This window comes from Canis aureus, chromosome 4 (assembly GCF_053574225.1).
Source record: "Canis aureus isolate CA01 chromosome 4, VMU_Caureus_v.1.0, whole genome shotgun sequence".
Lineage (NCBI taxonomy): Eukaryota > Metazoa > Chordata > Mammalia > Carnivora > Canidae > Canis > Canis aureus.
The window spans coordinates 75747234-75774691 of NC_135614.1; the positions used below are offsets into that span (position 1 = coordinate 75747234).

Here is a 27458-nt window from a genome sequence, read left to right on the forward strand (position 1 = left end):
ATTAGGGTAAGCAAAATAAGTCAGTCAGAGAAAGACAAATATCATATGATTTCATTCATATATGGAATTTAAGAAACAAAACAAATGAGCAAAGGGGGAGAAAAAAGAGAGAGAAAGAGAGGCAAACCAAGAAACTGACTCTTTCTTAACTCTAGAGAACAAACTAAGAGTTACCAGAGGAAAGATGGTTGGGGGGATAGGTGAATTAGGTGATGGAGATTAAGGAGGGCACTTGTGATGAGCCCCAGGGGTTGTGTGGAAGTGTTGAACCACTATATTGTATATCCGAAACTAATATTACACTGTATGTTAACTAACTGGAGTTTAAATAAAACTTCAGAAAAAAAGAAAACAGTATATGTGACAACAATATTTAAACGTACGATTTTTTAAGACAAGGTTGTTTTGGTTTTAGTGTTGGTTTTGGTGGCAGTTTCTTTCGCCTTTCCAGTTTTAAAGACTGAAATGCTCTGAAAATGCATTAGACTGTCCTTGAATATCAGCTATCCTTTCTGCTTCTATAGGCTTAGTCAGAATGTATGAGCTTTTTGAAAGCCTTCTTTGCTCAGGGAACAGAGGGAGCTCTTTCTTGGTGAGGCACCTTACATCTTTTGTCATAATTTGTATTTTTGTACAGAAAATACATCACCATAGTGAACTAAACCACTACCTGAGATGCTCTGATGAGATCTGTATGTCAGTATTCTTAGCCTTTCCACTCTTCGTGAATGAGGGCATGACCAGGGGCCTTAAATAAGACAAATGTGTATTCGATTCTGCTTAGTGGCTTGGTGAAGTCTTCTCTTTTTTCTGGACCTCACTACTTCATTCCAGTTTCCCACTTGATAGTGATGTGATCCTAGGCAAGTTGTACAACCTTTCAGTGTTTCCCCATCTATCAACCAAGGACAATAATTGTACCCACCTAAAAGTTTTGTGTGAAGATTAAATAAAGTCATGCACATACAGTGTTTAGCACAGTGCCCATAAAAATCAATGTGTAATAATTTTTTTCTGTACTTAGCTATTACACAATACTTGAATTTTACATGTTTTTGTAGTCTTTCTTCAATGGTAGTATATTTGGATTAGCCAGCTCAGGGATATTTGGACACTGTGGTGATTCACAGCTCTGCCCTCTATAGTGGACATATCAGGAAAGGCAGTTGGCTTATTATTATTAATATTACCCACCTTTGTCAACAAGAATGTTTGTTGCCTTTCCCAGTGAGCAGAGGAAAAGTTGAATAGGACTGACTCTCCCCTCTACACTGAGGAAATACCAGGCTTTGGAGGTATTTTGTAAATTCTGGAAAAAGTAGGAGGAAGTTGGTGTTAGAATAGTAGCAGGATGCATATTTGTATATTCGTGTTGAGTAGTGTTGAAATCTTGCTGAACTTGGAGACGAGAATTGATAGTTGCACCAATAGGTGTAATCAGGTGAGTCTTTTCAACAGCACTTGGAAACAAAAAGCAGAGAAAATCAGCAGTTAGGGTACGACAAGGTTAGAGTTTGATGAGGAAGAGGTGTTGAAGGCACCGGTGAGAGATTATTTAAAGAGATGAATCCTATGTGGTTGGGCAGAAGAGGAAGTAAAGCCAGAGAGATGCTTATAGGTAATGAGACAACCAAAATGGAGAGATCAGGAGACAGGCCTTACTAGGCTGAAGACCCAAGGTACTGGGCACGGAAGTCTGAAGGGGCTGACAATATATAAGGTTTTGGTGGGATTTTATAGTTTTAATATTTCAGACTTGGATGACTCTGGATGACAGGTATTTCTGGTCATGGTCTTGAAAGTAAGAGAGGGAGAGAAAGTAAGGGGAAATCCATTAGAGTTGAAGAGGTTAAGAAACTGAGTCCAGAATGTTCCATGGATCCTCCCTGATCTCCCTGACATTACTGGGACTGAAAAGCTCCCAGAGTTTTTTGCCTGAGAGACACAGCTCTCCTCCAGGGCCTGGAAGCCAGGAGTGATCCCACCCTTCAGATGAGACCCTGCTTGCTATTAAACGGATAAAATGAAGAGGAAGTAGAAGAGGAAGATGAGGAGGAGACTGAGGGGAAGGAGAAGAAGAAAGGAAAAGAAACAAAAGGAGTTCTGGCTCAAAGTGGTTCTTCAGTGCCTTTGCAATTGCATTCTTGCCAGGTCTGCATGTCATTTCACCAGATGTGCCTGTTATATCTGGGTTTCTTTCTTTCTTTCTTTCTTTCTTTCTTTCTTTCTTTCTTTCCTTCTTTCCTTTCTTTCCTTTCTTTCTTTCTTCTTTCTTTTTCAAGATTTTATGTATTAAGGGAGAGAGAGAGAGCGAGAGCGAGAGAGAGAGAGAGAGAGAGAGAGCATAAGCAGGAGGGAACAGCAGGCAGAGGGAGGGGGAAAAGCAGATTCCCAGCTGAGCAGGGAACCCAATGTGGGGCTCATCCCAGGACCCTGGAGTCATGACCCAAGCCAAAGGCAGACACTTAACTGACTGAGCCACTCAGGTGCCCCATAGCTGAGTTTCTTTTGCACTTAAGTTCTGCTCTTCCTACTTAATATTTACCTCATAGGAGAAGAGGCCCAGAGGACTTCTATGACTGCCAGTGATGACGTAACATGTTCTGTTACACGACACAAGGGATAAAGGTTGCAGATGGAACTAAGGTTGCTAATGGACAGACCTTAGGATAAAGACATTATTCTGGATGATCTGAGTGGGTCCAATGGAATCACCAGAGTCCTTAAAAACAGAAAAGGGAGGGAAAAGAGATAGTGTCAGGATGATGCCATATAGGAGACTCGCTGGCCATTGCTGACTTTGAAACCAGGGATAAGTGGCAAGGGACTGAGGAATGAGGAGAGCCCCTTAGAAGGTGAATAAAGCAGGAAAACAACTCTTCCCTCCAGTCTCCAGAAAGGAATGCAGCTGTGCTAACACCTTGATTTGAGTCCGGTGAGACCCATCTCTGACTTTTGACCTCCAGAACTGCATGATCCTTAATTGGTGCTATTTTAAGTCACCAACTTTATGGGAATTTGTAATGCCAATAATAGGAAACTAATTCAGGTCCCTCGAAATATCCTGGCGGGTATGTATCCAGTGTGAAGGATTCATACCCACCCCAAGCCGGTGAGGACCAAGAGGCACTGGGATCCCTGCTTGCCGGGGCTGCCCAGGCCTGCAGGAGGTTGAGGGATTCGCTTTCCTGCACCTCTCACTGAACACATCTGGTTGGCTAGAAGCCATGGAGGACCAGTATGGGGTCAAATTCCTCCTGAATGGGGTAAGGAGGTCTGTTTCAGCCCAGAGGTGTGAAATCTTGGCTGGTTTATCCAGTAAATTCTCAGGATGCTTTGGCAAGCTCCCTGGTTTGCAGCATTCTCTCCTCAAGGTAAAGCTTGAGCCCAATGGGTGTCCCCCTCCCAGAGCAGCCTGTGCAGGTAAACTGGAGAAACACCTTCACGTGGTCTCAGGCTTCTTTATCTCCCCCACTGTCCTGGTTTCCCTTTGGGTGAGTGGAGGGGGGCCGGGCAAGGCCCTGCTGTAAACGTAGAGAAGCACTTGGGGGACCCGCAGGCTCTGCGTGGGGCCCTAACCATTGGTCTCCTCATCTCTGGGTGCCCCTGAAGGGGCCTGCCCAGGGTGGACCTCGAAGATGAGTGCAGGCCATTTCCGCTCTGCGTGACTCGGCAAAGAGAGAGACTGCCCATCAGTGGGAGCCCCAGCTTGCCCTGGAAGGGAACCCCAAGAGGCCTGGCGCACGAGGGGTCTGCGCGGCGCAGGGCCAGGCGGGGAGCTGGCAGGGGAGAGGCGGAGGGAGCGGGGTCCCGGGCCCACCTCCGCCTCAGCGCCGGGGGTGGGGGGCTCACCCCCCCGCGGTCCCGCCCCGGGTGCCTGTCCCGGGCCTCCCCTATTTGGCCGGCTCGGCGGGCTCTGGGCGGGGCCGGCGGCGCGGGGGCGGGAGGCCGCGGGAAGATGCGCGGCCCGGAGGCTCGGCGGCCGCGGGCGGGACCCGGGGTGAGGAGCTGGGGTGGGGACCCGGGCTGGGGACCGGGGCTGGGCGGCCGGTCCACGGCCCGCGGAAAGCAGGCGCCGCCCGCTCAGTCAGTCCCCTTTGGGCAGGGAAGGGGGGATCGAGGTCCCCAGCCCCTGGCGGCCGCTCCGCTCCGCTCCGTCCCGCCCCTGGGCCATGTCCCCTGCCTCTGTGCTCGGCCGCGGGCGGGGACTTGATCCCTTGAGCTGAGCGCTAGACCGCGTTGACTTTTCTGCCCCCAACAACTGAACCATGCCATGTGCCCGGAGGAGCTGGCTTGCAAGGCTCTCCGTTGTAGCTCACCTCCTTAACTTTGGGGCCCTTTGCCATGGGACACAGGCTCAGCCCGGCCCGGTGCACTTCCCGGACAGGAGGCAAGGTTAGTGGCTTTTCTTTATTTCCTTTGAAAGCCGTGGCGGAGAGACGCGTGGAAAGTTGGTTGCTTCCCCCCCCTCCCCTCCCCCTCCCCCTCCCCTCCCCCTCCGGCTGAACCCTGCAAGACCGTTCGGCGGAGTCCTAAGGAAATTTGGAGCTCAGTGACACGGGGCGTCTCAGAGCTCCGTGCTGAAAGTGGCCAGTCCTGAATTCTCCCCCAAAGGCGAGCGTGCCCCGCTCTCTACCCCGTTGCTGCAGCAGAAAGGCCCAAGAGGTAGCTGGTAACGCCTCCCTCCACCCCCTTTTGTCTCCCCTTTCAGTGCTGCACTGTTTCAGTCCTCTCTTTTTCAAATTCTGAACAGGGAAAATGATTTTTTTTTTTTTTAAAGTTCCATCTGGCCCCTGGCAGTCATTGCAGTGTTTCTAGTTAGTTCCAGCTCTGCACAGGGGAGGGGAAATGTGATTCCGGCCCCCTGCTGAGCGAGTTTGGCTGTGTTTTGGTTTCCTGGAAAGATGTAGGTCTGTGTTTTGAAAATAACAGTTCTTTTTTTTTTTTGGGGGGGGGTGGATTACCCCTGTAGGGGCTCACCTTTGCCTGTCCCGGCTTCCCCGTGCAGCTGGCTGCATCCCCTTGGGATTGTGATGAGAGCTGCAATGCTCTGGAAAACACTGGAGGGGGTGTGCGGACAAGTTGTTATTTAAACCCAACACCTCGAGGGGAGCAGCGCTGCTGCCTCTGCTTTTTTTTTATTGGACTTTGAAAGATCAGAGACACTTTTGTGTTTGGTGGGGAGTTCCTTGGCTTCTAGGACAAGACAGAGCGGCAGCAATGGCCCGTGTGGCTGGAGAAACTGTCATGTGCCAAGACCGTTAAGGCACCCTGTGTCAGCCCAGCACCCAGCGACAAGGGCCTTCTGGGGTTGCTGGGCCATTGCTACTGTCCCTGTTTTAAAGCTGTGGAAGCTTGGGGAGTTTAGGGGCCCAGCTCATGGTGCAGTGAGGTTTTGAACTCAGGTAGCCTGGCTCCGGAGGCTGTCCTCTTAGCAGCAATAAGAACAACACACGCACACGCGCACAGTCCAGTGTTTGCTGACTATGCTCAGGCCTTGAGAAGCCGCCCTAGTATTCTGACCCTATTAATGACCAGGATCAGTTGGGTGACAGCTCGCCAGCCTGTGTTTGTAGAGGGTGTCCACACAGGGGGCTGCCTACGTGGCAAAGTTCAAACACTGCTGAGAACTCCTCTGCTGTGACTTCGAGAGCCATCAGAAGCAAGCCCCTTTGCTTTCCTTGGAAGCTGGAGCCCGAACACCAGGGTTAGATGTCAATCAGCCAGCACTTGCTTGTGTAAACGTTCCAGATACCATCTCCCACCCCCAAGTTTAAAATAGCAGCATTTGTTTTTCTTTGAAATACAGCCTCTTTGTGAAAAGTCTCCCTTCTGGCAGCACAGACAAAGCCTGTGAGCACTTCCCAGGGCATTTGGACATGATTTGCTTCAAAGATACGCATTCTCCTGGGTTGGCTTTCAGCTCTCCTTGCTCCCCATCTTCTTTGTAAGTGAATTTAGCCTAGTGTGGAGCAGATACTCCCTGGGCCTTGCTCTCTCCTCTCTGGAAGGTGAGAGATGTTTATTTTTCTTGGTCACCTTTGGGATTACGTGGTGAAAGTATTTGATATTGAAAAATAGCTGTATTGGGGTGCCTGGGTGGCTCAGTGGTTGAGCGTCTGCCTTTGGCTCAGGTTGTGACCTCGGGGTCCGGGAATCGAGTCTGCATCCCGCTCCCCGGGCAGGGAGCCTGCTTCTCCCTCTGCCTGTGTCTCTGCCTTTCTCTCTGTGTCTCTCATGAATGAATAATTTTTTTTTAATTTTTATTTATTTATGATAATTACAGAGAGAGAGAGAGAGAGGCAGAGACACAGGCAGAGGGAGGAGCAGGCTCCATGCACCGGGAGCCCGATGTGGGATTCGATCCCGGGTCTCCAGGATCGCGCCCTGGGCCAAAGGCAGGCGCCAAACCGCTGCGCCACCCAGGGATCCCTCTCATGAATGAATAAATAAAACCTTAAAAAAAAAAGAAAAAGAAAAATAGCTGCAGAGTGCTCTGAGTTTATTAGCAATGCACAGAAACTTAGGTTTTAAAAATAATTTCCATTTTTAAAAGTCTTTCTCCAGAGTATTTGTTCTTAATCAGCTCACCAATGGATTTAAAAGTAATCCACATTTGGTGCAACAGAGACATTTCTGAGCAGGCGTCATTTAGAACCGAGTGGAGAGACGGAGAACAAATGAGAGGGAGAGAGAGAGAAAGAGAGATGGAGAGAAGGGATGAGAAAACTCTAAGCCTCTTGGGACTAGGATGACCTGGGTTTTGCCCCAGTGACCAGTCTATCATTTCACAAAGAACCAATGTCCCTAGATTTCCATTTCTACTCTGACAACATTTTTGAATCGCACCCAATCTCTGCACATTTAAACTTGCAAATGATTTCAGATATCATCTCTGCCATCCTTATTTTTCCAAGGAGGAATGGGGGGGGGGGGGGCTTAGAAGTGGGTCAGTTAGCATGTATTCAGTGAGCACCTGTTAAGTGCCGCTTCACCCAAGGGGATTGCACAGGGTCCCGTGGTTGGAACCATTCTGATCCTAGGTAATCATTAACATTCTTTTTAGTTCTATGGGTTGGGCAGAGGCAGGATTTTAGCCCTGGGAAAGAGCACAGAGGTATATCCAGTCTTTTCAGGGACCAGAAGAGGCAGATTTGACACTCTGCCCAGTATTCTTTCCAGATCACTCACTTGTGATATATAAACGTGCAACGACTTCCACAAGGTTTCTTGGTTCCCAACCAAGTACCAGAACAATGGGGAATACTGGTCTTGCACATAACACACTGCCTCTCTTGTACAGCCAGGGATAGCCCCTTGGGTTCCTTGTTCCTTGTGCTGTCTACAAGTCACCGGCTGTTGCTATGATTTCCTTTGCTCCCAGAGACTCTGAAATCAACAGAGCAGACAGTTTGGCCTGTGGTAGAGTTGTGCTTGAGGCTGCACAAGTTTGTGCGGGAACAGGGGAAGTGTTTCAAGGCAAATGGTTCGCGTGGGCTTCAAAATGAACGTTGTAATCACCTATCTATGCTATTTGAAAAAAAATAAGGAAGAAATTATTTCATATATCTTCTTTATGTAAGAAGACACTTCACAGTTTTGGTATTTTATTTGTGTTAGTTATCATAAGCAATTATGGTCTGGAGGTCAGTAGTCATAGGGCTGGTGAGCAAATCCAGCTTCCTGTGGCATATTTTCCAACTTTGAAGGGATCAACATAATCCTCTATATCTTGCCATGTGTAGTTTCCTATGACAAAAATATACTCGAAAGGTTGCAACATTCCATGGAAGAGAATTATGAAAATGAACTTCTGGGCAGCCCAGGTGGCTCAGCGGTTTGAGCAGGTGCCTTTGGCTCAGAGCGTGATCCCGGAGTCCCAGGATCGAGGCCCGCGTCGGGCTCCCTGCATGGAGTCATCTTCTCCCTCTGCCTGTGTCTCTGCCATTCTCTCTCTCTCTGTCTCTGTCTCTGTATCTCTCATGAATAAATAAATAAATAATCTTAAAAAAAAAGAAAGAAAATGAACTTCTGACTCTTAGAGAATTTAATTGCTCATTTTTAATAAAGAGTCTTAGAAATCCATTGAAATACACAGTATAGGGCAGCCCCAGTGGCGCAGCAGTTTAGCGCTGCCTCCAGCCCAGGGCGTGATCCTGGAGACCTGGGATCGAGTCCTGTGTCGGGCTCCCTCCATGGAGCCCGCTTCTCCCTCTGCCTGTGTCTCTACCTCTCTCTCTCTCTCTCTGTCTCTATGAATAAATGAATAAAATCTTTTAAAAAAATTAAATACACAGTATAAAGAGTTAAGTATAGATTTTACCAAAACTATAAAATCTGGCAGATAAATATTCTCTCACTGGTCTCCTTTCTTCGTAAGCAGAAGGTTAAAGATCGCTTGGTGGTGTGTATTTCTAAAAGCACTTGTGCCAGTAGGCTTCGCACAGAGTTTCTCATGAAGTATCATCAATGCTTGTGACTGAGGGTTTCGAGTCTAATTTTAGGTAAGGTAAGGCGAGGTGCTCAGGGCTGATAATGTATTTCCGTAAAGCTGCAGACTGTGATGTGATTACAGTGTGTCTCAGTTCCAACAACCACAGCCTTGTTGATGCCCCATCTTGACATCTGGTTCTCAGTGGCAGACCCTTGAGAAGCAGCAAGGGCAGCGGGGTTAGGGCTCTGGGGTCAGGTCACCCTGGAACGAATCCTCACCCCTCTTCATTGTCTTTTTGCAGGGGTGGGAATGAGGGCTAATGAGATGAGGGGCTATGTTAGTAATATCTGTCCCAGAGAACCATAAGGATACAGCAAGAGACCAGGTTGGTATACTCTGAATGCTGTGCTTGACCGCAGCAATGGTAAAAATTGAGGTAAAAAAATGAGGGCCTATTATTATTTCCTGACATGTTTTTTTCTCCATTCCTGTCATATCCCCTCTGGGCTCTGCTTTCTCCTGGCCAAGGTTATAGCTGCCTCCTCTTCCAAACAAAATACCTACTGAGAGGAAGCCAAGGTGGGCGTGGGCTTTTCCCCTGTCTCTGCTTGGAGGTTATATCTATTTATGACACAATGATCCTTGGTGGCCAACTGTCTATCTTTAATACTAATTATAGCCACTGTAATAAATGTAGCACTGTTCTACACTTATTACATGTATTAATACACCAGCTCCTCATAGCCACCCTACGAGGTAAATACTCATATTTTGATGCCCTTGTATAGACAAGGCAACTAGGGGTAGGCCACCAGTATAAGTCACACTCCTATTTCTATCCACACCTACCGGCTGACATGGCTTAGCTGCTTCATTTACAATAAACTCAAGAAGAAAATCTAGTCTTATCTCTTGTTACTCTACCGGATAAACAGGCCATTGTTATCTATCTCCCTGTACTGCTGAGCATATTGAGGCCTCTTTTTTTTTTTTTTTAAAGATTTTATGTATTTGTTCATGAGAGACAGAGGGAGAGAGAGAAGCAACCTCCATGTAGGAAGCCCGATGCAGGACTCAATCCCAGGACTCCAGGATCACACCCTGGGCCAAAGGCAGGTACTAAACCATTGAGCTACCCAGAGATCCCATATTGAGGCCTCTTAAAGAAGTCATGCCCTCCTCTTCTTGTCCGATCATATCCCCAGGAGCAGTAGTATCACTTCTACTCTACTATTCTGCCCTTCAACTCTCTCCCAAGTGCAACTGCTTATGTACATGAAGTGCAGTGGCTAAGAACATGATTTTGAAAGAGGAAGCATGAGATTTCAGTAGTAAGTAATGTTGCATATTGGGTCTGTGACCTCTCTTAGGCTCAGTTTCTTTATCTATGAACTGGGAATTTACTGAATCTGTGTCACAGATTGTTAAGTACTGAAGGAGAAGAGACTTACGGTACCTGGCTCATAGCAAGTGCTCGTTAAGTGGCTTCTATGGTTACTATCATTAGATTATTGTATAGCCACCTTATGCTGGCTTTCTTCAAAACCCACGAGATTGAAAGCAACTGGGTCAAGAGCCCTAAATTTGTTTGCTCTTTTTTTCTTTGAGGAGTAGGTCCTGGAACCTAGGCAAGCTTTATCTTTCATTTTATATTTTCAAAACTCTTGTTTAATTCTTTGAGATGCATCTTCAGAGATAGGCCCAGAGGAGCATTTCCTGAGGGAGAAGTCAGCCTCTGGGCAGTGACCACACACAGCTGGGCCCACCTCAAGATGATGGCTTATGCACTGTTGAGTAAGACTTTTTCTGCCCCTAATTTCCATCTATTTCTAACCCTGGAGAAGCCAGAGACATCACTGTGAGTAGTAGAAGAAAAGAGTAAGCTGAGAAGAATAGAAGGGAAGCCAACTGTATCCACCCTTTTTCCACCCACCCTGGCCTTGCCTCTCCTAAGCTCTGAACCTGGAAGGCCAGTGAAACTCTGATACTAAATATGTCCAGATATTCCATGGAGAGAAGGCAGTATAGAGGACTGAGTCAATGTGACTCAGTCATGGCACACTAGCGTCATTGATTTGTACAAAACCCCTTTCTTTATTTTTTTTTATGCATTTTTGTCCCTACTCTCATTCTTCCTCATGGAAAACCATTTTAATGGGTTCCATATGTATTTTTTGTTTGCATATGTTCTGGCCGACTTTGTAGTGTATTGTTTTTGTGTATTTTCCATTGATGTCAATGGCTCTGTATTAACTTGTATCTTATTTTTCACTGAATATTGTTTTTAAAGATTTGCCTATGTTGCTATGTGATCTGTTGCTCCTAATGGTTGCAATTAGAAACAATGGTTCTGGATTTTTTTAAAAAAATGTAGATGTAAACATCTAAAATATTGAGACTATTTATTAGTACCTAAGAGTAAAAACTCTGTGCTCTGCCCTGTATTTCATCCAAGGCAGAAATGAACAATTTCCTAAATATGTTGGAAGGTGGTTGTCTGGGAAAGGAGGCCATTTTATAAATGTCCCCCATTAAGTCCAATTCTTTTAATTAATCAGCTACAAACCTGCTCACTGATACGGCAATACGTTACGAGCCAGACACCTGCGACCTGCAAGATTCTGGCCTCCAAAAGCTTAGGGAATAAAGTCTGACGAACAAAAGGCTTTGTAAAATGAGGCTGTTCCGGGAGGTATGGAACGTAAGGACCTGGGGGTGCAGAGGAGGGAGAGAGGACTTCAACCAGGGACATTAGGAGAAAGAAGAAGGGGGACTAGCGTTGGGAACTTCAAAGCATAAGTGGGAATAAACAGGATTATCGGTAGAGAGTGCAAAAGACACAGTAGTTGGGGTGTAACATGAACAAAGCAATGTAAGCTGAAAAGTGCAAGGAATACATCTGGGAGGCAGCAAGTGGAATTTGTTTTTCTTTCTCTTCCTCGCTTCATCCCTTCCTCCTTTTCTTTTTTTCTTTCCTTTTTTTCCTGTAAAGCAAAATATTAGTCTTTTTTTTTTTAAGATTTTATTTATTTATTCACAAGAGACAGAGAGAGAGAGAGAGAGAGAGAGAGAGGCAGAGGGAGAAGCAGGCTCCATGCAGGGAGCCCGACACAGGACTCGATCCCGGGTCTCCAGGATCATGCCCTGGGCTGAAGGCAGCACTAAACTGCTGAGCCACCCAGGGATCCCCAAAAGATTAGTCATTTTTCTAAGTGGCTACTGGTTTGCCTGAAGAAGTCTGTAATCCTGGGTGATGATCAGGCCCTGCCAGTTAGATTCCTTGTTATCCTCAGACATCAGGATGCGGAGGAAGTGCTGGGGATTTAAACACGAGCAAGCCAAAGGTCCGTGTGTTCTTGTGTGTGGAAGGAACAGGTGTTCCCGTCTTGCATTTTCAGAGTGGCTGTTTTCATCTTCCCATTTTTATTTTGTATATTTTGTAAAAACAAAAAGAGACACCCACGTGTCCTTAGGCACCCTGCCCACGCTATGAAGCACCGATCTGTGGCCGGTGTGGGCCTCTCAGAGTGGACCCCACCGGTGGGCTGCTTCGCATTTTTCTCGAACCCGAGTTAATGGAAGTTCCTGAGGCGCTTAAGCTCCTTACGATACACAGTGAAGCTCTGTGATCTGTATTAACGAACTCAGGACTTGAAATATTCCTCGTGCTGACCTTGCCCCTTCCTAACAGTACACCTCGTCAATGAATTCTCGGCTTAATTAGTCTGTGCTGAAGCATCTGCCATCGGAGCGCTGCCCCTGGGTCGGCCCAGGCTGCCACGGGTCACCCCGGGGGGTACCCCCCCGAGTCGATTTGAGTTGTTCAGGGAATTTATAGGGACAGTGCTTGTGCGGTGGACAGGACCTGGAAACATCGGGTCATTAGCAGTATTTTGCAATCAACAAGCTAACGTCTAAGTTCCAAATGGCAGAGCGTTTACCTTGCCATAGACTCAGCAGAAAGTTCTCTCAGTTTTTTCATTTATTTATTTATTTAAATTTTCAATATTTATTTATTTATTTATTTATTTATTTATTTTTATTGGAGTTCGACTTGCCAGTGTATAGCATAACACCCAGTGCTCATCAGTCTTTTTAAAGATTTTTTTAAAAATTATTATTTTATTACTTATTATTAAATAATAAATTTTTTAAAAGATTTTTTTAAAAAATTTATTATTAATTTTATTTTTTGACAGAGAGATGGAACCAGAGAGCCCAAGTGGGGGGGGAATGGCAGAGGGAGAGGGAGAAGTAGGCAGCCTGATGCAGAACTCGATCCCATGACCCCGGGATCAGGACCTGGGCCAAACACAGACGCTTAACTGACTGAGCCACCCCGGCAGCCCTCGGTTTTATTCTTTGTCTCCTTTTCTTTCAGAGCATTTCATCAAGGCCCTGCCCGAATACCACGTGGTGGCCCCCGTCCGGGTAGACGCCAGCGGGCGGTTTCTGTCCTATGGCTTGCACCCTCCCATCACCAGCAACCGGAGGAGGAGAGATTTGGCTGGCCCGGAGGATCGGGCCTATTACAGGATTTCACATGAGGACAAGGACCTGTTCTTTAACTTGTCAGTCACTCAGGGATTTCTTTCCGAAAGCTATATCTTGGAGAGGAGACACGGGAACCTGTCCCACGTGGAGATGGTGGCTTCCTCGGCGCCCCCCTGCCACCTGACGGGCACGGTTCTGCAACAGGGCACCAGGATGGGGACTGCCGCACTCAGCGCCTGCCAGGGACTGGTGAGTGCCCGCGTCCGTCCCTTCCTTCCCCGCCCCCAGGCTCCTGTCCCCTTGGCCTGCACCCCAAGGACCAGTGGGTTCACCCACACATTCAGTGCACACCAGTCGAACGCTTGTGATGCACACGGTCCCGGCTGCCATGTGGCCTGGGGAGCCCTGCATAGGAGTCCAATGGAGCAATCTGGGCGGCGTGAAGAGTAAGGGTGCTGGGGGCCCGCCACCCCGAGCAGGGGACACTAAACCAGGAGCCACATGGTGGGAAGGGAGGCCGCTCAGAGGGTATCGCCCTGGCTGGCCGGCCTGCGGCTCTTGGATTAGGAAAGCCTGGATGTGGGCTGAAGGGTGAGGCTCACTAGTAGTGATGGTGGTGGTAGCAGCTGCGGCGGTATCGTCCTTGACGGTGTGGACTTCGTGGTCATCCTTCGTAGGGAACGTAGGCTGTTGGTTTATCCCTTCGTGCCTTTGTCTTCTCATCCGGCAAACCCACCTCCTCGAGCAGGGCTTGGTGAAGGACGGGCCGCAGACCAAATCCGACTGCCTCTTCGTTTTGGTAAATGAAGTTTTATTGGAACACAGATAAGCCCACGTGTTCACATTCTCTAAGGCTGCTTTCCAACCACAACAGCAGAGCTGAGTAGTTGACATCAGGACTGTATGGCCCATGAGGCCCCCAAATTGCTATCTGGCTTCCACTGGAAAAAAAAAATTTTTTGCTAATCCCTGTAATAGGCTATTGTGAGAATTTTTTTAAAAAAAGATTTTATTTATTCATGAGAGACAGAGAGAGAGAGAGGCAGAGACACAGGCAGAGGGAGAGGCAGGCTCCATGCAGGGAGCCCGACGCGGGACTCGATCCCAGGACCCCAGGATCAGGCCCTGGGCTGAAGGCGGTGCTAAACCGCTGGGCCACCCGGGCTGCCCTATTGTGAGAATTAAATGAATTGACATATATAAACACCTTAGAAGAGTGCTTAGGAATAACATACACTCCATGGATATTGACTGCTATTATCATTTTTTTAATGTTTCCAATATGCCAGGTACTGGAATGTGTGGTTTATGAGGTGATTTATGTACATTGTCCTCTTCTGCCCCCAGGTCCCCATCTTGGTTACTTTTTAGTAGGTGATGAAGCTTGGAGATGTTGAATAACTTTATTGCACCAGTTAATTTGAGCCCGAGTCTCTCTACCTTTTACCGGTCGCCCTCTGATTCCTTCATCTCCCCTAGTTTTGGGGAACCACTAATCTACTTTCTGTCTCTGCTATCTATTTGAAGCCCTTATTTTAATAAGCCCTCCAGGAGATTCTGATGCTCACTGAAGTTTAAGAAGCACTGGAGTAGAGCAGTCATTCATAACCCCGGTTGAACATTAGGATCCACTGGGGGGCTTTTAAAAAGTGTCCATTCCCCCCACCCGTCCTTCCAGGTATTCTGATTTAACTGGTCTGAGGGTGGAGCTTAGACATCAGTGATTATTTAAAGCTCCTTGGGAAATTCTAATGTGCGGTAGGTGTTGCCAGCTAATAGATTAGCATAAGTGGGTATTAATTAGCATCATTAGCCAATATTACTCTAAAGTAGCAACTCTCCCCCAATAATTCCAGCGTGTAGCCAGAGTTGAGAAACTGCTGCTCTCAATTGCCCCCTCTTTTCATCTTGTGCTTTCTAAGGGAGCTAGCACACTGTTTAGCATTTTTCCAGGCTTGGGCACAGAATATTGAGAACTGTTCCATTTCAAATGGCCCCGGGGAGCAGTCCTGACTATCATGTGGGCATTTTCAGATTCCAATTCCTGTTTCATACTAACTGCAGTTAGTGGAATTGAGGCCAGGGTTTGTAAATGAAGTTTTATTGGAACACAGATAAGCCCATGTGTTTATATTATCTAAGGCTGCTTTCCAACTACAACAGCAGAACTGAGTAGTTGAGATCAGGACTGTATAGCCCATTTGTACAAAGAGGCAAATATTAACTAATGATTAATCTTGGACTAATGTAGCCAAGATGATGGAAAATTCTAGATTCAAATTGCTGAATGATTTTGCCAGAAGAACCAATCTAGGGGATCCCTGGATGGCTCAGCGGTTTAGTGCCTGCCTTCGACCCAGGACGTGGTCCTGGAGTCCTGGAATCTAGTCCCACATCGGGCTCCCTACATGGAGCCTGCTTCTCCCTCTGCCTGTGTCTCTGCCTCTCTCTGTGTCTTTCATGAATAAATAAATAAAATCTTAAAAAAAAAAAAGGAACCCATCTACTGGAATTATTTTGGAGTCTTTCATACAGAATTGAACGGCTAATGGACAGTTATAAAATAGGCACTAAAATCCAAATGAGTTTCTTTCCCTTCTGTGAGCGTTCAGGCTGGCCGGCTTCAAGTTCATTTGCCATAATCACCAGTCTCCTCATCAAAAGGGTGAGATTGGATTGGAGGGTGGTTGGATTTGTGTCTGATTTCACCTAATCACTAATCTGGGATCTGACTTCTGGGATATTTATTTTCCCTCTCATCCAAACATGACCCCACACTCAAATTCACAGGATGGCCCCCTCCTACCCCTAAGGACAGAGGTGGCATTCGGGAAGGCTTTCTGAGGAAGGAAGCATTTTCATGTGGAGCAGGACATCTGCTCCTCTTTTCTCTGGCTCAGGGCTGGCATATTCTTTGCTTTAGATGTAGTCATCCTAATGTTGGAGGCTGTGTTCTCTTGGAGTTGTCTATAATTTAAGGCCCACTTAGCTTCCCTTGGAGCAGGCTCAGATGGTTGCAAACTGAAGACCCAAGAAAGGTCACTCATGACAGGGGGTGGGGTGACCTCCTTCCTCCTTTTAATACCTTCCACATGGCCCTAGTCCCCATCCTCTTGGACCCTGCTCTTGAGTGAGTCAGCTCATGTCCCAGCCCAGCAGCTCTCCCTCTGTTGTCTTTACCATTCTCATCTCTTTCTCCCTTCATGTCTTTATAACCTTGAAGTTATAGAATTTGTTTCTTTTGAACAGTTTAGTTGATTGAGAACTTAGTTCTAAGTTCTTTGATGGAGAGACTGTGTTGTTTAATCATCCTCGGTGGGAATCGTTACCTGTGAGAATCCTCGTGGGGATTTTTGGATTTGCTATTATCAGGGGCCCTACAACGATTTGTCTGAGGTTAGTTTGTTGTTACTATTTATCTGAGATTTCTGCAAACTGTTATACTCCACGCTTAGGCATGATATAGGATTGGGGTTCAAACCCTTCATGGGTACCCCATTAACACTGATGGCTTGGTCTAGGTTCCCATTGCCTGGACTGTATGCTTAAATTAGTAAATATTTTGCTGTTTATTATTTTAATAAATATAAAATTTAAATTCTTTTTTTTTTGAATTTTTATTTTTTTATGATAGTCACACACACAGAGAGAGAGAGAGAGGCAGAGACACAGGCAGAGAGAGAAGCAGGCTCCATGCACCGGGAGCCCGATGTGGGATTCGATCCCGGGTCTCCAGGATGGCGCCCTGGGCCAAAGGCAGGCACTAAACTGCTGCGCCACCCAGGGATCCCTAAATTCTTATTCATAGTCAGGGACAGTATTTCTCAGCTCAGGCTTTATTATAGTGAATGTGGTTTTTGGTTCTATCTTAAACCCTAGCCTCGATTCCAGCCCCTACCAGGGAATTAGATCCTGAACCCTAATCTGAATAGCTAGCTAGTTGGTCATGGCACTCTCTCTTGAGGGCTACTCTGCTTCAACTCCTACTCAGCTCTCTTTCCTTTTCCTTTTTGGCACATTGAGATTTTCTTTATTGTTTTGAGCTCAAGTCTGGATTAAAATTTTCAAAGAGGTATTATTTTCAGTTCTATTTTTCAGTTTAATGCTTGATTTTAAGATAGTTGTGGTTTCATATGCAGTTATAAGAACTAGTACTGAGAGATCCCATGTACCCTTGACTCAGTCTTCCCCAATGGTAACATCTTGCAAAATTACTGTACAATATCATAGCCAACATTTTGACATTGATATAGTCAAGATGCTCCACATTTCCATGACAAACAATTCCTCACGCTGACCTTTTATTTTTATTTTTTTTAAAGATTTTATTCATCTATTCATCTCTCATGAATAAATGACACAAAGAGAGGCTGAGACATAGGCAGAGGAAGAAGCCTCTCTCCCTGGAGGGAGCCTGATAACTGACTCGATCCCAGGACCCCGGGATCATGACCTGAGCCAAAGGCCACTGAGCCATTCAGGTGCCTCATCATGCTGATCTTTTATAGACACACCCATTTCCTTCCTGCCCTCAGCCCCTCCTTCTGTGTATGTTTTATGTTTAAGTAATTATCCATTTTGAATTAATTTTTGTGTAAGATATGAGGCTTAGGTAGAGGTTCATTTGAACTCTCTCTGTTTTTCTTGTTGCCTATGGATGTCCAGTTGTTCCAGCACCATTTTTCTTTTTTTAAAGGCTACCTTCCTTCCATTGAATTGCCTCTATACTTGTCAAAAATCACTTAGACGTATTTTTGTGAGTCTGTTTCTGAGTTTTATGTTCTATTCTACTAGTAGAATCTTTATTACTATAGCTATATAATTAGTGTGGAAATCAAGTAGACTGATTCCTACCATTTTATGTTTTTCAAAATTGTTTTAGTAATTCTAGTTCCTTTGCCTTTCCATATAAGTTTTAGAATAATCTGACCACAAAAATTTGCTGAGATTTTGGTAGGAATTTTATTAAACCTATATATAAATTTGGAGAATTGACATTTGTTTAGTCCAATCCATGAACATGGTAGGTCTCTCCCATTTCTTCCCATGAGACCTATCCAGGTTGACAGATGGGACTGAAAGGTCCATGATGCTTGGTTTTCCCTCCTTCCCAAGGTGAGAATTCTATTGATCCTTGGGAAGAAGTCTCACTCTGATGGCATTTCTCACCAGAAATTCTCCCAGTCTTTATCTTTGTATGTATCACCCATTAGGTGGGCTATTTTTGTGGGTCCGCAGGCCCTCCCACCTATTAAGTCGTTAGTGTGATTTGAGAATGAGGCTATGAAATGGACTCAATAATTGCCTTGTATTTTTTTTAATTTACTTTAATTAGTCAGAGAATTTATTTGGGGAAAAATTAGTGAAACCATTTTTGCAAATTTGTTTGCTTGGTTTGTTCACTCATATTTATTCTTGAAGTATTCTGTTTTGGAGAGTGTTCTGATTCTAAATTAGTCTGGTAGAATGATAGCAATTTCTTCTGTCTCCCCCGCTGCTGAAAGATGGGGCCCAGTGGCATGGCTGCATTTTATTCTCAGGTGAGACTTAGCTCAGTGATTCAGAGCAGGTTTGGAGTAGAGTCTGCTCTGATGTAACCTACATTTTTATGCCTCATTAGTATGATTTATTATTTCTTTTTGGTCTGAAGAATTCCAGTGCCATTTCCCCTTTTTATAGATTTTTAAGTGTGCAAGCTGTCTCAAAAGTTGTAGCAAGAACCTTCATTTCAGTGACTGCCTTAACCCTTACATGCCCCTTACATACTATTCCTACATGAAAGAGATGGATAATCCCATTAGTCAGCCCTGCTTATCTCACACTGTTGTAGATAACAGCTTCAAATACTTTAGAAAAATATCTAGTTCTCTTATTGGTTTAGTAGGAGTAGCTGAATCTCTTTACTCACATTGTTGGGACACCTCATTAAAACTGCTCTTGTCAAGGCATCAGTGAAGTTCGTGTTGCCAGGGGGTGCCTCTCTGGTTTCCTTGTACTTGTGTTTCAGCACCATGTGGCACAATTCCTTTTTTAAAGTAGTTTTGTCTCTTGGTTTAAGTGACACCACAATTATCATGATTTTACTCTTACCTGCCACTCTGAGAGTTCTATGTCAGCATCCTTTGCTCCTTTCCATATCTTTAATTATTAGAGTGTCCTGGGGCTTTATGGATCCTTCTTCTTTAACTTCACCCTCTTATTAGGTGATCCTGATCAATCCCAAATGCTGTCTACTTATCTGTCAACCTGTGTGTCCATCCATCCATCTGTTCACTCATCATCTATCATTATTATCTATCATCTGTCTAATCATCAATTTGTATAATTATCTGTCTTTTGTGTCTATCTATTGGTCTATTATCTATCTATCTATCATCTGCCTATCATCTGTATCATCTGCCTCTGTATATGTATGTGAGTAACAACTAAATGTAGTATCTAACTCTGATATTCCCTTGGAACTCCAGCTCTTTGTCATTTCCACATGTATGCCTAATAAGAATCTCAAATTTGACATGTTCAAAGCAATACTCTTGATTCCCTCCTTCTGCTGTCTTTCCCATCATTCTACATGTCAACTCCATTCTTCCAGTTGCCGAGGCCAAACCCCATGGAATTATCCTATCATTGACTCATCTCTTTCTCTCACGCTCTATATTTATTCTTATCAACAAATCTTGTCAGTTCTTCCATCAAAATATGTGCAGAATCTACCACTCTTGTCACTTCCAAAGCTGACACCCTAGTCCGGTCTTTCTCAACAATGGTAGTTTTGACCTATAGGGGATATTTGGTAATGTCTGGAGATATTTTTGGTTGTCACAACTGGGGAAGGGGAGATTGCTTCTGGCTTCCAGTGAGTAGAGGCCAACAATGTTGGAAACTTTCTACAGTGCACAGAACGGACCTCCACAGCAAAAGATTATATGGTACAAAATGTCAACAGTTTCGAGGTTGAGAAACTCTGCCCTAGTTCTAGTCACTATCCTGCCTCTTCTGGACCATGACATTGACCTCCTGGGTGTCCTCCACTTCCTGTGTTAATTCCCTGCAAGCCTTTTCTCACAGTGGCCAGACTGGACTTTTAAACACATTTAGAGAGCAGTGCACTCTGCTGCTTAAAATCTCTACTTATTTCCCATCGCAGTAGGATAAAATCCAAATGTCTTGTCCTGGCTTCCAGACTCACTACCCTGCCCTGCTCACTGCCCACTTCTCTGCCCTCCTTCCCCATCACCTTGCCCTCCTGCTTCATACTCTATCACACTGACCTCTCTGTTTTCCAAATGTATCAAGCACATTCTGGCCTCATCGCCTTTGCATTCATGTTCCCTCTGCCTAGAACACTCTTCCCTCAAATTTCTACTAACTGCTGCTTCTCATCTCTCAGATCTCAACTTATCATCTTTCCTGACCAATCTAAAGTAGATGCCTCCAGTGTTCCATCACATTGTCTATATTATTTTTAAAAAGAACCAACAATACCTGATATTTTCTTTTCTTTTTTGCCTAGCTTTTCTTTCCCTCACCCCATCTTGTTCATCATGTTTAGCTCTGTTCCTTAATAAACCTTCAATAAATAGTGGTTGAAGGGATGGATGTTTTATTTCGGCATTTAGCCTTTTACTGCCCTATGTTCCCCTAGACCTTCCCAGGCTGGGGGTTCACAATATTATGTTTCCTCAACCACCCAAACAATGGCTCAAACGCCACCTATTGACTTCTAGAATGCAGTCTACTTAAATGGTCCCTGAATCCCTTCTGGTGGGTTCCCAGGGCACTGGTTCCTCACCGTGGCAGTGTGATGTTGCTCTGCAATGTGGCCCTTCTGGGTTCATCACTCTAAGAACACTGACTGCTGCCATCCTGTTGACTTTGGGAAGGGGACACTGCTATTAACTTTGCTGATCTCTTCTCAGCCTGGGTCAGGCCTTTTCTTAGTTCTGCAAAGCACATCAGATTCCAAACTGTAATTTTCAGTCAGACTTTTTAGAAAGTTTGCATACAAAAGAAGGAAGGTATAATACACATAATCACCTGAAACTTCTCTTCACCTTGGCTGTGCTGAGTCTAGGCTGAGCTCCAAGAGGGACTCCAAGCACCTGGCCTTTGGATCTATAGCAAGGATCTCCCCACTGGTCATCTCCCTGCTAAGGGGTACACTGAAACATAATTCTCTACTGAGTCCTGGGCCCAGTCACGAGGCCTCTGAGAAAGGAGAAAAATTTCCCCACCCCACACTCAGGCCCATCTTTGTTTCTACTCCTTCTTTATGTTTCTTGCAAGGAATATCTATGCATCTGAGGGGTAACCCCAACCTAAAGCAACTGGGCTTATCATAAATAAATAAAAATTTAAAAAAAAAAAAAAAAAAGGGATCCCTGGGTGGCGCAGCGGTTGGGCGCCTGCCTTTGGCCCAGGGCGCGATCCTGGAGACCCGGGATCGAATCCCACGTCGGGCTCCCGGTGCATGGAGCCTGCTTCTCCCTCTGCCTGTGTCTCTGCCTCTCTCTCTTTCTCTCTCTGTGACTATCATAAATAAATAAAAATTAAAAAAAAAAAATAAAGCAACTGGGCTGCACAGGGCAGTTTGTGCTTAGCCAACTCCACAAAAATACCCCGTCAAGGGGCTGGAATCCAGCTCAGCTCTGCCAACTGAACCAAATCCTTCCTTCAGGAGGAAAAAAGGGCTTTTATAATCCTATTACCCAAAGTGAAGCATCTTTTTGTAATTTGTCTACTTAGATGGGTGCCTTTTAAACTTCATCTGTCTGAAAGGGACACCATTTAAAATGTCATCTGTCTCCCTTGTACAGCTTCTTGCAGTCTGCACGAATGTGTGCTACTACAATAATCACGGAGTCCCTTACTCATAGGATTTGGGCTCACTCTGTGGCCCCCAGGTAACAGCCACATGAAGACACAGTCATCCATTATTAGCATGTTTCTCAAAGCTTGAGCTACTCAGTTTCATACAGCAGTATGGAGAAGTGGGGTGTGTATTTGCATTAATAACAGATCCTTCTACGTTGAGCTCTTGAGAGTCTTGGTCAATACTTTTCCCAATCTCTTCTTCAATTCAAGGTGAAGAACCAGTCTGTGCCTATTTCCTGAAACTAATAGGCTCTTTGCTTCTGATCTCCAATGAACAACTGCTTGGGCGGGAACAAGGGAGGAGGCTTTCCCAAGAAGAGCCAGTTACATAAATGCTCAGATCCTACTAAGATGTGCAGAGAAAACCATTTCTACCCAATAACCATGTTTGAAGGCATCCCTCTGTTTCCTTGTTTAGCCATCTTTACATTGAGGTGAAGAGAGTTTTAATTTTTGTCATCAGAACAAATGGAAAGTATGCTTGAAAAAGAAATTTAATCTCAGGATGCAGGACAGTATGAAGCCTTGGTGTGGTCTTCCAGCCTCCAACTAGCAAGATCTCAGTTTTTGCCAGGATATGCTGTTATATCATTTTAACTCTTTAAACTTTGTTAGGTTCTAGTTTCTAAAAATACAAGAATTGAGTGTTTTCTGTGTTTTGCTGTGCAAATGCTAAAAATGAGATTAGTGGCATTTAAAACTCTATGCTCTATGATGGCGCCTACATTGAGAGAGGAGAGAGGAGTGCTTCATAGCACATTACTCCCTCAAGTGCAGTTCAGTTCTTGGCCCAGATGGAAAGTTCTGTGGGTTCTTTTCCATAGAATCAAAGAATGTAACCATTTCTGCCCTCTTGTTCTTGAACTCCGGCTGAAGCCCGGGGTGATGTAGCCAAGGAATGAAATGCATTGGCAGAACTGTGTGGGAAAACTTTCCCAGCATGGCTTCTTGCCTTACTTCCTGATCTGGAACTTCGTGGCTCGTTTGCAGAAAATAGTCATTTGAGTTGTGGGATGCCTGTGTCTCAGTGTTTGTTGTTCCTCACCAGGAGGGATGGAAAGAAATGCTCTGTGTATCCCCTAACTCTGCTCCCAGGCTGAGGAACTCCCTGTGACCCCTGACCTTTGGGGTTGCCTGGTCAGACCCATGCTTACTTTGACGTGAGACCTTGGAACAGAGCCTCTGGCTGGCGGGAGATTCCTCTCCTCAACTATAGGTGCTTTGTGTTACAGGCTCATAAGTATGAGTGTTGCTTTTTCCCTCCTCCTTCTTTGCCATCTTTCTGCTTCCTTTTCAGTTCATCCAGTCCGTCTTGTGAGTTCCCAGCATGATGGATTGGAAATGAGAGAGAGAGAACTGAAGAAACTGTATTTAAAACAGCAACATTCTTTCCTTTGCTAGGTCTTGAATCAGGGGCCTTCTCTATGAACCAAGCACAGATCAGCAGAAGGAATGGCCCTCATCTTATGGGAGATGAGAGGCCAGATGCTCTGTTTGTTACTGGGTTGATTACTTGGCTTATGAATCCACACAAATGCACCTAGAGATGTGTTACTTCTGTCCCCCCGATATATCTCTTCTCTGAAGACTTTGTTTTGCATCTCATTTCTGTTTTCATTACAGAGACTGAAGATGAGATGTCCAGATTTTCCTACTTGATATTCATATATTAACATTTCTCTTCTTTTTGATCCAGTATGAATTGTACATCCAAGGGAACCTAAATATTAGCTTTTAGCAAGCTTTAGTTCCTTTCAAAAATGTCTCCATTGATTAACAGATATTAATAAGAATTTTAGAAGATGAGAAAACAGGAGGCCTGGGTTTTAGGTTTTGTAACTTAAAGAAATGTTCTGCTTGGTTGTTGGAGATGATCATCAGTGTGACATACCTGATTTGTTTTTGACCAGACAACCTATGTCAGAGAGAGATTATAGCGAGGTCTTTGGAGACTTGGCATATTTTTCATACGGAGTAATCCCACTGGATTTGGGAGTCAGAGGAACTGGGCTCAAGTCTTAGCTCAGTACTTACCAATGATGTGACCTTAGTTGAGACCTTTTGTCTTTTTGGGTCTGTCATTGGAGTGGATTGGATCCTTGTTACTAAATGTGTGGCCCATGGCACATCAGCATGAGCATCACCTGGGAGCTTGTTAGTAATGCAGATCTTCAGATCCTGCCCTGATTTGCTGACTCAGAATCCACATTTTAACAAAATTCCTAGGTAATTTGTATGTCTATTAAAATTTGACAGGCATTGGCCCACCAAACACAGGGATACCAGTTCTCTGTTTGAGTTCTCCCTTTTATATATTGCATCCTTTTGGCAAATTGTTGGTCTGAATGCCTAATGATAAACAGTAGGAGGGATGCTGCTGTTCTAATCAATGTTGATGGATAGAAGGGTGGAAGAGCTGATTCAAAAAAAGGCTTTGGTACATGAGACCTTGGGAGCCAAATAAAATGGGTTATGGTGGCCAGATGTACTCACTGTCATCCATTGCTGCTCTTCTGTCCTCCGTGGTGTTTTATTATGTTAGAACTCTTGTCCTTGGCATAGACAGCTCTTACCAAGACAAATTCCAGTTGTTCTTATGTTCGTTAGGCTTATCTCCGGTGAGTATGCTAAGCAATAATTTTTTGTTTTGGTGTCTTCATCTAAGTTGTTGAGAACAGATAGGCTTTCCTGGCCCTCCAAAGACTAGGACAGACGTTAACAACTGATAATGTTTAGACTTTCATTCCTACTCCCAAAGGGATGGAGCCTTGCTGTTGCTAAGTTTGGGTTAAGAACGAAGAAACCTTGATGTTTATAAATATTCCCTTAAGAGATTGTAAGTGTGGACTCTTCCAAGATGTTTAGGAAAGTCTAGGAATAAAAGGCAAAGCAAGAATGAGGCTTTCCTCTCAGTTCTAGGAGGACACTGTGCAGAGAGGGCCACTTATGACTGTGTACCCCACAGACGACAGGAATAGGAGATGCAGCCTCTGCTTCTGGGCCAGACCACCTTACTTCCATTAAGTTCTGCATCCTTGACTAAATACATTAGGGTTTTAGAGAAGATATGCATAGGTTTCTCTGTTTCTCCAGAAACCATTTGGTAATGCCACAGTTGTCCTGTTTGCATTCTTCATTGATTATACATGGTTATTTGCTCTTAAGGCTTTTCAAAGAGTCAAGCACTGAAAATCTTCCTCTAAACAAATACATTTTAAAAAATATGATCTTCTGAGATTTCCTAATGGTGTATGCTGTTGGATTTGCTTATTTCCCTCCTTGAGGTCTTTCAGGCTTTGATTTAAACAGAGTGACTTGGTGGGGGGGCCTCGGTGGCTCAGTCCATTAAGCATCCCACTCCTGATTTTGGCTCAGGTCATGATCTCAGGGTTGTGAGAAAGAGCCCCAGAGTCAGGCTCCACACTTGGGATTCTCTCTTTCCTTCTCCCTCCGCCCCCTGCCCCTGCCCTCTCTCTTTCTCTCTTTCATAAAATAAAATAAAATAAAATAAAATAAAATAAAATAAAATAAAATAGTGGCTTTCATACCCCAGTGCATCCTATATCAGATCTACTGTCTCTAACTCAGCCTCATTCCCACTTATACATTCCATCAGGGTTCAGCAGTGAAATTGGCTGGGAGGGCAATAAGCTATTCTGAGAAACAGATTTGTCAAAATGATACATTTTCATACTAAGTGGTCCCATTTGATGTCACTGATTTCCTTCATCACCAATCCGCCCTGCCCTCACCACCGCCACCCCATTGATAGACATTTTTCTCTGAAAATGTTTTCCTCACTTGATTTCTGCTTTGGTTTTAAGGAATGACTCACACAATTTAAAAATGCACAACTTCCATGGTCCCTGACTGTAATTATCAGATATTCCATCTTTCTTCCAAGCAGGCTTCCTTTCTCACCATTTTGGTTTTTTGTTTTTTCTTCTTTTAGGTTTGCAATTGATTTTTCTTTTTCTGATCCTCCAACAATCTCAGCTTATCTCTGATGACTGATCCTCGCCCCCCACAATTTGTGAGTTTTCTGGGCTTTTTCTTTGGCTTTCCTTCCTTTTCTGTGCACTTGCTGTGTTTTACTTATTTTTATTATGTTTTGTTTTTTAGCAGTTTTGCAGCAGGAACACAGGAAGTTGAGCAGTTAGCTAAAACGAGGCTTATTGACTTATATAACCTATAAGTTATTTAACTTATATAATTTTATATTTTCTATATTTTACAATATATATTATATATTAGTTGTGAATTATTTGATTTATGTAGTTTACATAAGTTATATATAATACATAGTATATATTAAATTAAATTAATTATATTAAATTGTATCTCATATTTCATATTGAATTATATTTCTTTTTTCTTTTTTTCTTTTCTTTTCTTTTTTTTAAATTTTATTTTTTTATTCATGAGAGACACAGAGAGAGGCAGAGACAGAAGCAGGCTCCATGCAGGGAGCTCAATGTGGGACTCAATCAATCTTGGGACTCCAGGGTCACGCCCTGGGCCAAAGGCAGGCACCAAACCACTGAGCCACCCAGGCGCCCCTTTTTTTTATTTTAAAAGAAAAAGTTTTTAAAAATGAATGACATATCCTATCATATCAAGAATTTAGAGTAAGAATAGCAAATGACGGGATGAGCACTGGGTGTTATACTATATGTTGGCAAATTGAACTCCAATAAGAAAATATACAAAGAAGGGAAAAAAATAGCAAATTATTCCAAATGAAGGTAGAAGTAGGAAAATAATGACAAGAGTAGGTACCATGAAAATAAAGAAAAAAAATAGAGAAAAGTCAATAAATCCAAAAATGATCAGTTTTGTAAATAATGGTCACTTTTATAAATTGTAGTCACCACTGCCAAGAAGAGAGATAGATATGGGAGAGATGCACATATCAGCATTTTCAGGACACCATCACATCCTACAGACTTTATTATTTTATTTTATTATTATTTTTTTGTTGGAGTTCAATTTGCCAACATATAGCATAACACCCAGTGGCGGCGGGATGAGCACTGGGTGATATTTCTTTTTTTCGAGAGAGAGCGAGGGCACAGCCTAGAGCGAGCCAGGGGGTGTGCAGAGGGAAAGAGGGAGACAGAATCTTAAACAGGCTCCATGCCCATCATGGAGCCGGAGGAGGACCTTGATCTCATGACCCTGAGATCATAACCTGAGCCAAAATCTAGAGTCAAATGCTGAACCAAATGAGCCACCCAGTCATCCCAGTTATATATCTTATCTTGGGTCACCTGGCTGGCACAGCTGGAAGAGCATGCAGCTCCTGATTTTGGGGTTTTGAGTTTGAGCCCCAGGTTGGGTATAAAGATTACTTAAATGAATACATAAACTTAAAAAGATATGTCTTATCTCCTTCCCAATCTCTGTGTAGCTTCATAGAGAAAGAATAGTGGAAATAGACTGTCCACAGCAGAGCTTCCAGATACGATAGAGTTTATTGGAGATAGAGGAGCTGACCCTGTGTGTGTGTGTGTGTGCGCGTGTGTGCGTGTATGTGTTAGGTGTGGGAAGGGGGAGCTAGCTAATACGGAATAAGTCCTCAGGAGGGTTTTTTTTTTTTTTTTTCTGAAGCTATGTTGCAGAAGAAATGGCTGAAATCACAGTTATAATTATAGGT

At 44.4% G+C, this 27458-nt stretch overlaps 1 protein-coding gene across 1 annotated transcript in view; it reads left to right on the forward strand.

The window, feature by feature from the left end:
• Positions 1-3985: 3985 nt before the first annotated feature.
• The window catches only part of ADAMTS12 (ADAM metallopeptidase with thrombospondin type 1 motif 12), a 310224-nt gene continuing 286751 nt past the window's right edge, over positions 3986-27458 (forward strand). The window contains exons 1-2 of the mRNA XM_077894289.1: positions 3986-4395; positions 12816-13177. Coding sequence (XP_077750415.1) covers positions 4269-4395; positions 12816-13177 — 489 coding nt within the window. The 5' untranslated portion in view covers positions 3986-4268. The remainder of the gene's footprint in view (positions 4396-12815; positions 13178-27458) is intronic.